At 42.6% G+C, this 10343-nt stretch overlaps 1 protein-coding gene across 4 annotated transcripts in view; it reads right to left on the bottom strand.

The window, feature by feature from the left end:
• Nucleotides 1-374: 374 nt before the first annotated feature.
• zfhx4 (zinc finger homeobox 4) overlaps nucleotides 375-10343 on the bottom strand; it is a 76738-nt gene continuing 66769 nt past the window's right edge. For all 4 annotated transcript variants that reach the window (XM_051881973.1, XM_051881972.1, XM_051881975.1 and 1 more), the window contains 2 exons: nucleotides 5087-10297; nucleotides 375-4691 (listed from right to left, as the gene is read on the bottom strand). In XM_051881973.1, coding sequence (XP_051737933.1) covers nucleotides 3211-4691; nucleotides 5087-10297 — 6692 coding nt within the window. In that variant the 3' untranslated portion in view covers nucleotides 375-3210. The remainder of the gene's footprint in view (nucleotides 4692-5086; nucleotides 10298-10343) is intronic.

Genomic DNA, 10343 nt, shown 5'->3' with positions numbered 1-10343 from the left:
ATTCTCAGCTAGATGATCTGCTTGGTAGATTGATGAATAATCCATTATCTCTTCCAGGGGAGAAGCTTAGACAAATACCTGCAGAAAGGCTCTTGAGATTGACACTTCTAGAGATAATCCATTGCATCTGGATAAAGCCAGATTACAACCAAATAACATGTAAAGGCATACCATGTGAAATTAAAAATGTTCTCAGTGTGGATTTAGGGATAATGTGACCTCTTTCCTAGCTCATTGGCGGCATGAGCTCAGTGTAAGGATGGAGTGGATGGGCTCCTCAAATTTACGTCTATTACTATAATATTGACGGCTAAATTTGTACGGACGTCAGTGGCAGTGGAAAGAAACAAAGACAGTGAGGCCAGGCACAGAAGTGGTTTGCAGATACAGTTTTTAATGTATCACAACAATGAGCAACAAACATACTTGATGAACTATTTCCAGAAGAAGTTGTTCAAATACCATCTACAATAAACGTCATTTCAACTATGACAACAGGTCTGTGACAAAATAAAAAAAGTTTCAAAACCATGTTATTACCGTAATACGGTACAGCTGAGACCTCAAACATTACAGTAACAAAAACTAATGAGACTACTCTCTATATATAAAACATCAATAACATTTTTGGTTTAGTTTATTTAAAGTTTTCGCCATAGGGGCATCTTTTTTTATTAAAACCTTGGGGTGCATTTCCTATGTTACCCAGGCGTTGAAAGTACGTATTGTGTAGAATATGATTACGCCTTGATCATCCCTTTGATATCCAGAAGAACAATCCTAATATCAACCTTTAAAAGGTTGTCCTCCTATGCTTGACACTATCCATCCGTAGAAAGGTTTTTTGGCTGCTGTGCAGTTGCAACATTTATGTACAATTACATTATTGGACCATCCTTTGTTTTTTTTGTTTTGTTTTTTTGTTTGTTTTTTTATTTTAAATTTTTTTTTGTTTTTTTTTTCTTTGTTTTTTGCTTTACCAGTCCTTTGTGTGGGAAGCATTCTGGTCCAGGCTAACACCTTAGCGCACGGTGCTAGCTGACAGCTCAGTCTCTAAATGCTGTTCCACATTCAGGGAAAGGCAAAAGCAGAGTTCTAAAAGCCTTTGGAATCAGGACAGTCGCTCATGTTTTGGACAGAGGCAGGATTGCACCTTAGGAGGCCAAGATGTCTCTTGTGAAACACAATCAAAAAGTGTCTTCAGGATTAAAATAAGCGTTAAAATATTAAAAATCCAAATAAGAACATTAAAAAGTCCACAAAAAAGAGAATTAAAAACTGACATTTTACCTTTAACAGAAAAAAAAAAATCACCTGTACAGCAATAAAAAGTAAAATGAAATGTTACTTAATTTCATCGTTTGAAACAATTTTTAAGCATGATTTGATTTAACCTGTCAAACAGTTGCATTACATGCTACTTGTTCATCTCAGAATAGGAATACCAAAAGCAATACATTTTTGCATTTCTTCATATTAATAAATTTGTACCATGCACAGCCAACTACGAATATGTACAACAGCTTAGCTTTCTTTGTTCACGAGCCTTTTACTTTCATACATTAAGCCTTCTGTTACTTTGGAATGAATCACATTGTCCAACTGTATCAAACCAGAAAGTGATTCGTAAAAATTAAACACCCTTGACAGCGTTCACATTCTTTAAGTTACACAGCCAAAAACAAAAGAAATCAAAAGAAAAACAGCAAAGCAATGTAATTCATGATGAATCAGTATTCTGTCTAGTAGGAAGCTGAAATTTATGGCAAGCGATAAAAAAAGTAAAAACAAAAACATTACACAGTAGCAGCATAACGTCATAAGATAATACTTTGTAATCCAAGTATCACTAAATATGATGGAAAATGGTCTATGTTCATGACATTAACAGAAGTGCCCAGAGTAGAATGGAAGAAACAGCCTATCCACTATATGGCAGTGTATAGGGGTAACACTGTGTTCAGTCCTACAGAAGTACAGGAAAAAAATATTCTCATTTTATAAAACAAATGCTTTGTCCCCCTTTTTAAAAGCAGCTTTCTTGTTTAAAAGAAGCAAATGTTCATACCATTTTTTCAACACATTTTGTCCAACTTGCACTTTTTCAGTTTCAAGTATACAGTACTACTTTCATGGATGCACCAATTGTTAAATGTCTCTGGATTGTTAGGTGTGAAAGGTCTAACAAATGTGGACCAATCTGCTGCTGAACTACACACAAATAATAATTAAAACAAACAAACGAACAAACAAACACTGAAAAATGATATCTATTAAATTAAGATATGGCCTACCTCAAAAAAAAGAAAAAAAAAGAAAAAAAAAAAAGAAATCAAATAAGTGCACTATAGTCCAGACACAAGCAAGTACCGTAACAGTATAGCAATTCACAAATGAAAAAATGTCCTATTCACATAATCTTCAAGAATCTATCAAAACTAGAATTATTACCTCTTCAGAAAAGGGTGTGATGAGAGGTAAAAGAAAGAAGGTAAGAGTTGGCACAGATTATTAGTATATTCTACAAGAAAAAAGGGTGTTGTATATAAATACAGCTTGTGGCAATACAAACTGGCAAACACAGGGGCATACACATGACTTCACCATTCTAAATTCCCTCAGTGGTAAAAGCATACTCTCTCATAGGGCAAACTAAAAGGATATGCGCGTTGTCCTGTAACAGTTATATTGTCTCTTGGTACACTACACACATCAAGGAAATGCCTCCAATAAAGCTTGACATGTTTTGGTAAAAGCCATTTATAAGCAGGCTTCGTTGCTGTTTCAACAAATGAGAAATGTTATGTTCTGACCTGAGAATTTAAAGCTACTGAATTACACCTAACTAAACTAAGAGAAATTCTCTTTGAAAGTTCTGGATCATTATCCCATACAGTACATGCTAGCATTTGGAAATCAATCCAGCTGAGGTGCAATTTGCTATCGTGAGAATTTTTGGCTTGAATCAAGCTCCAAAAGAACTTGTGAGAGTTTTCCTATTCCATGTTTTTGTATACAATATAAGCTCAGTCAAGCATCTGCAACAGTTCTGTCCATAACAAAAATCAATCATTTTCTTGCCAGCATATCAATATGGGAAAAACAATCCTGAGTCAATCTTTTGGTACTGTAATTTTTTGGGTTAGAGAAACTTTGGAACTGCAGTTAAAAGTCTTTTTTTTCGTTTAAGCAAGGGATCCGTTTTCACTCCTACACACTGAACATATCCATTCTGATACTACTGAAATTGCCATCTAGGCCGGACGCCGCCTTAGCCTTGACTTCCAACGCGTTATCTAAGTCATCCAGCTTCTGGCTTAACTCACTGTCAGACTCGTCTGAACAACTTTCGGTGGGTAGTGAGGTTTGAACCCCTGAGGTGCTGCACGAAGTTGAGGTAACCGTTGAAGGCAAGGAAAGGGGAGGAGGAGAAGCAGATGGGCAGGAAGCAGCTTTCCTGGCTGAGGCCTGGAAAAGAATATTTGGCCAGGACTTCATGGACAAGTGAGAGAGATGAGGCAAGGTGTTATTAGAAGAAGCTGCAGACTGCGAGGTAGATGTGGTGTTAGGACAAGGGGAGCAGACTGAGTGAGGTAATAATCTAGCATGCTCTTTGGCATTTCTCATTGCTTGTTTGATTGTTTTCTCTTTGTGCAAGCTCGACTGAAGGTGTTGGCCAAGTGCTTCGTTCCCACTGACGGACACGTTGCAGGCTATGCAATTGTACTTGCTCACGGCCTTACGAAGCACTGTCTCTTGTGGATCGATAAAAGGGTGACCAAAGTAACAGAAGGACTTCTGGTGGCGAGCTGCTGAGTCTTCATCAGCAAAAATCATCTGGCACTTTCTGCATATAAACTCGTGTTTGATGGACGGAACGATAAACGCATCTGGAAAGCTTGAACTTTTGGTATTTGTTTGGGGTTCTTCATTTGTGCTTTCTGTTGAAGAGCCTTTATCATCCTTAGTTTCAATAGCCTCTTTTGGTTTGAGAGAGTTGCTCTGTGCACTCGTTGACTTAATAGGGGGCGTTTTCTGCTGTGGTTCAATTTGCTTCTGCTGCTGATGCTGCTTCTGTAAGGAATCCTGGAGGGACTGCTGGTACTGTTGGTACTGCTGCAGCAGGGCAGTTGGTGAAAGCCCAGCGATAGCCTGCGGCATTGCAGGGCCGTAGGGGAATAAGTTCTCCATTCCACACAGAGGAGGGAAGTATCCCCCCTGTACTCCGCCAGGGAGCTGGGGCGAGAAGCAAGATGCAAAGCCAGGGATGAAATAAGGCAAGAACTGTCCCCCTAAGAAGGAGCCTGGGTCACCAGCAATGGCATTCTGAAGTGCTTGCAGTTGTGCTGGGTCCATCTGAGCCTCACTTCCCAATTTTCCTAGCATCGAAAGTGGCGGCGAGGGCTTTTCTCTTTTCTTCACAATTGGGGTCTCGGGACGGGCAGTGTCGGCTTCTCTTTCTTTCACCTTGGGCTTCTCTAACTTCTTGTCTTTCTCTGATTCTTTTATGTGCTGCTCAGTCTGGTTTGCTGCCAAAGGAGTGGGAGGAAGAGGAAGTGCGGGGGGCTGAGGAGGAGGAGGGGGAGGTGTCTGAAGAAGAGTCTTGGTTGGGGTACTGCTGAGAGACATGGCAGGAGAAGGGGTGGCTGGAGTAGGGAACCCAAGCATGCCAGCACCAGGAGACGCTAAAGCTGAAATACAGTAGTATAGATAATATTGAAATATTTGACTGCAGAATTACTCCTAAACTTTGCAAGACATTATTTTGGGGCTCTCCCTCTGATATACTGTTATGGATCAAAACTGTTACAAGCACTTTATCAAAAGAAGGATACAACAAAAAGAAGAAAAGATAAAACCAAGAAAACAAGCACGAGCATTACAGCAACTGAACTTTATGGGTTACAGCCAAACTCAAAGTAAAGTGTTCCACATTGTTACAGTAAATGCATGCATTAAATGTCTCTATGAATCAGTGAACGTCACAGTCCTTCAAAGGAGGCAAATGGGGCAGTAGCACTAAGTGCATTTAATGCATTAACTGTTCATTAAGATACTGCACTGTGTTTTTGTCATACTAACTCACCAGGTGTATTTGGTGGAAAACCAGGAAGGGAGGATGGCCCATTGACACCAGGAAGAAGCACTGGTGGGAGACCAGATATTCCTGGGTAGGCAGTTGGCAGGCTAAGGCCATGAAGTGCATTATTGTCCACTGCAGGTTGCTGCTGGGCTGGCAAGTTGAGTACATCGGTTGCCTTCTTCAAACGGTCAAGTTCTTGTTGAGCCATAAGCTGGCGGACAGTGGTAGGTGCAAGATAGTCTTTTTCTCGATCAACCTGGTTGCCCAGGGTTTCCTGCACTTTTGCAATGTGCTGCTTCGAGAAGATATGATCACGAATTGAAAGTCTGGCTGTATACTTCACGCCGCATAACGTACACTCTGGCCTCGGCCCATCTGGGGAGCCTTGGCTTATCATGAATGGCTTTCCAATATTTATTTTGAACTTCTTTTCTTTTGCACGGGCATTTTGGAACCAAACTTGCACAACACGTTTTGGGAGTCCTATTTCATTGCCCAGCATTTCACACTCTTGCATAGTAGGTGTGCGGTAGTCACTGAAGCAAGCTTTTAGGACTTTAAGCTGTAGGTTGCTCATTTGGGTTCTAAAACGTTTGTGGCCTGGTCTCTCTCCACCAGCTTTTGCAGACTTGAAGGGATTACCACCTCCAAATGGACTGGGTGAACTTGGATCAGCCAAACTTGAAGTCTCGCTCCTGTCAGCATTATCATCAAAGTCATCATCTCTGGAATTAAAGTAGTCGCTGTCTCTGCCAGAGAAACTTAATGCTGGGCTAACCATGTTGAAAGGGAATCTATCCTCACTTATATCAGAAGTTTGTGCTTGGTTTATTTTGTTCTCAATCATTTTTTCACTTCCATTTATCGTAAGATTCTCAACCTCATTATTGGTCTCATCTCCGGTTGTAACATCACTTACAGCTGTGTTAATAGAGGAGGTCTCATCGAAGTCAATTTTGTTATCAAAAGAGGCTTCTGCAGAGCTCATGTTAAGCCCCTCAAGTTCATCACTATGTTCTGCTTTTACAGATGATAAACTCAATAAGTTTTTTAGTGGCATCTCGGAAGGTTTAACTGGAGTGGAAGAAGCAGTTGGAGGCTCACTTTCATTCATTTCAGTCTTTGTGGGCATCTGTAGGTAGTCAGCAAAACTGTACTTATGGGGACTTTGACCTCCATCATCTTGAGACATCATTGGACTTGGGGGCAAACTAAAGCCTGCCTGTTTTGCCTCATGCCAGTGTCTTGAGCGAATGTGACTATCAAGAGCTGACTTGGCCTTGAACAATGCCCTGCAGAATGGACACTTTTTGTGAGTTTGGGAGGGCCCAACTGCTCTGAATTGTCCTTTCCTCTCTCTGGCTCTTGTGTTCTGAAACCATACTTGGACAACTCTTTTCTTAAGTCCAACTTCACGAGCAATGTGATCTAACATCTTTCTTGTTGGGTTTGAATCAAGTAAGTATTTATCATAAAGGATCTCAAGTTGCTCTGGAGTAATGGTAGTCCTAAGACGTTTATCTCTGTGATGATCTTCTGCACTGTTATCTTTTTCATGAGATCCATCCTCTTTTTCATCTAATTTACGTTTCATAGAGTTAGAGTTTACAGCAAGGCCAGAGTTGCTCTGAGTTGGCATCTGGGATAGGGCCCCAGACAAAAGTTGACCAGTCATAAGAGGGTTATTTGGATCAAAGATCATATAGGGCATATCTAGTGGCCTTTCTAAAAACTGTGAGTGTAGGAATTGGTTTTGGGCGGCCAGAAAATGCATGTGCTGGTGCTCCTGCCATAGCTCTACTGTTGGGAAAGCGATTTTGCACTGATCGCAGTGGTACTGTAACATTTGGGGCGGTAGGCTATTGTTAAGAGAAGACAGTGCAATTGAAAGAGGACTTGACGGGACAGCTGTAGACTGGGGCTGGGAATGGGGTCTTGACATTTGTGGTTGAGGTACTTTTTGTGGTGGAGGCTGTGGGGTTGAAGCTTTGGAAGTTTTTAACTCATTTAGGTTCTTGGGTGTTTGTAAAGGGGCAGTCTCTCCCAATTTTGTTTTTTCATGAAGGAGTTCAGGTTTGGGTGAGGTTTTCCCTACATCAGGTCGAGGTGAAGGCATTAATGGAGAGCTGGAACCAGAGCTGCTTGCTGTTACAAGAGAGGGTTTTGCTGGCTCTGCTGGCTTTGCTGAACTCTGCTCATTAATCTCTGCAAATTCTTCTGAGTGGTTTTCATCTCCAGCTTCATCGTCCTCATCTTTGTAGCATTGCTTCTTCTGGTGAGTAATGAGGTCAAAAATTCGGGGGAAAATGACACTGCATTTCTTGCATTGGTACTGCATGTTGTTGGTCCTGATGTATCGTTCATTTGTTAATTCTTTCTTTTCGCTATCTTTCATATCTGCTTGGTTCTCATAACTCTTGCGGGCCTTCTGACGGGCATTTTGGAACCACACCACAATCACTCGTGTTGGCAGGTTGAGCACCGTGGAGAGCTGCTCAATTTCATCATCCTTGGGGTAAGCATTTGTATCAAAGAAATCTTGGAGTACTCGCAGTTGATAATCTGTGAAACGTGTTCTTGATGACCTTTTGTTCGCCGTAGCATCAGTTCTGTAGTACTCCAGCATGTTCACTTGGGATTCAAGTCTGATGTCTTCCAGTGTGGTCATGGGTGGAATGTTGAAATTGTAAGGGGAATCTTTGCTTCTTTGACGTTCTTTGAAGAGTGTATTGCGGAACCAGTGCTTTATGACTTTCTGTGGAAGGCCAGATTTGTCTGCCATTTCTTGAATCTGTTCTTCGTTGGGAGAATTATTGATGTCAAAATGAGCACGGAGGATTTTTAGCTGATCGTCTGTGATTCTGGTGCGAGGACGCTTGAACTGAGACTGCCGCAGGAAGTTTGGATCCAGTCCCAGTTGTTGTTGACATAACTGTGTGAGGTCAGAAGATAAAGAGTCCATTGTTGGAAGCTGCAGTGCAAGCTGTGGGGGTAGCCCAGGGTGCTGCACTGATTGCATCATCAGTGGTGGGAAAATTGGCAAGTCAAGAGAAACAGGGAGCTGCACTTGAGGAGGGGCAGTTGGTGGCGGAGGTGGTGGTGGAGGAGGAGGAGGTGGTGCTTGCTGAGGAGTTTGTAGAGGTGATGGAGATGGTGTCTGCGATTTTCCTACAGACGTAGTGGCAGGGAGAGCAGTCACTGGGGCAGGAGGTGGAGGAGGTGGTGGAGGAGGAGGTGGTGGGGGAGTTTCTGGAGATGCTGGGTTTATGGGGTACAGTTTGTCATATGCCTCCCTGTACTGCTGTGCAAACTTCTCCAACTCCACATATGGAAAGAACTGCCCGTGCACATGTTCCTGATGGCTTTTTAGAATAAGCATGTTGGAGAAGAACTTTCCACAAAGCCCACACTCCAGTTTGTCATTCAACTCTTCCTCTCTGTTCTTTTTCTGACTTTTCTGTCTATTCTCATTGTACTGAATAACTAATTCAAAGCCAAAGTTCTCTAGTAATGCTTTAGCAGCATTACCTCTAGCTCCTGAGATGATGCGTGGTGGAGGAATTAGAGGTTCTGAAAATTTAGACTTTCTGGAATCTTTAGTATCTTTTGCACTGTCAATATCATTAGCTATATCATGCTTTGCTTTGCTCTCCTGCTTTTCAAGGTGCTCTTCAGCATCTCTGGACATCTGAATCTCAGACAGTGTAATGTGGTTGGACTCAGTTTTAGGCTTGTGACTCTGCTGCTGTGCTTTCTGCTGCTGCATTTGAGACTGCTGCTGCTGAGCTTGCTGCTGAGAAAGCTGAAGCTGTTGTTGTTGACCTAGCTGATGTTGTTGCTGCATCTGTTGCTTCAGATCTTCTAGGAATGAACCCGTCATACCAGGCATCCCAAACGCAGCTGAATGCAATGCGAGCTCAGGGCTGATGTTAAATTCTGCACCAGGGATGTAGAATGGGAAGAGGAACTGGGGCTGCTGGAATTGCAGTAGAGCTTCTGGTGTCATTGGGAAGTGTGGGAAGAAAGCTGGGTTCAGAAACTGTGGCTGAAAGAAGGCAGCTTGCTGCTGGAGCTCATGCTGCAGTTGCATCTGAAGCTGTGCTGGTGACTGGGTTGGTGGGTGGGTGGGCTGCACAGAGATGTGATCAGTAGTTTGTTTCATGGTAACTTCTTTGGCATCTACAGTGTTTTCTTTGTTAGAGGATACCGGTGCACTTGCAGAATCAGTGTTTCCCTGATTAAGTGGAACAGGGCTTTTAGATGAAGTATTTCCGCTGCTACCACTCCCACTACTGGTACTAGTCTCCATTTTGGCGGTTCGTGCTTTTGTCTGATGAAGTACAGACCTCATGTGAATCTCCAGGGTTGAGCTTTGGCTATAAGCAACGTTACAGATATTGCATTTGTATGGTTTGTTGTCAACATTGTTGCTAGTCTCCTGGGGAACTGGGCTTGAGGCCTCTTGGATAACTTTCTTTAGCTTATGCAAATGTGATACAGAATTGTAGTGAACAAGGAGAATGTTCTTTTGGGTGAAAGACTCTTTGCATACTGTGCATTTGTATGGACGTGAGGGGTCTAGAAATTTTTCCATGGTGAAATTAGGACCTTTTCTAAAAGGCAAGGTCCGCTTTGGCTCTGAGCCCATATCATCAAGCAAGGAGCTGCTGTCACTTCCAGTCGGACTGGCCTTCCCTTCTTGATCAAGTTCCTCATCTTTGTCTAGCTCGTGCTCAAAAGCTTGTGCCTCTTCCAGAGCCCGCATCTCACTCTCAGCTATGTCACCATTTAGGGGTAGGTTCCCACAGAGTTGCTGCACTTCGGCTTCACTCAGCTCAGGGTGACCAGTCTCCAAATGCTTTCGAAGGGCAAGGAATGTCCTGAAGCTGCGCTGGCACAGACTGCACATGGTGGCTGCACGGATGGCGTGGTACTGGGAATGTATTTCAAGCTTCTGCATAGTCTTGAAAGCCAGGCTGCAATGGTTGCAGCGGTATTTGTAGACGTGACGATCAGACACTGAAAGCTGCTGGCGCTTCTGAAGATCACCAAGATGCTCCTGCAGGGAGTCTGGGCTCTTCCTGTCTTGCCCACTCGCTTTCTTCCAGTCAGGGGCCTCAGCAGCCTCCTTTGGTGGTTTGAGTTCCTCATTGGAAGGTTCAACCTCACTTTTGTCTTGGCCTGTGCTGCTTTTCAAATCCTTAGAGCTGTTTCCTGTTGAAATTCAGAGGGAAAAAAAGAAAAAAATCAGAATTCTTCC

Source organism: Ctenopharyngodon idella, chromosome 23, assembly GCF_019924925.1.
Source record: "Ctenopharyngodon idella isolate HZGC_01 chromosome 23, HZGC01, whole genome shotgun sequence".
NCBI classification, from domain to species: Eukaryota; Metazoa; Chordata; class Actinopteri; order Cypriniformes; family Xenocyprididae; genus Ctenopharyngodon; species Ctenopharyngodon idella.
Note: the sequence above shows the minus strand (reverse complement) of the source record. Positions and strands in the feature narration are given on the sequence as shown.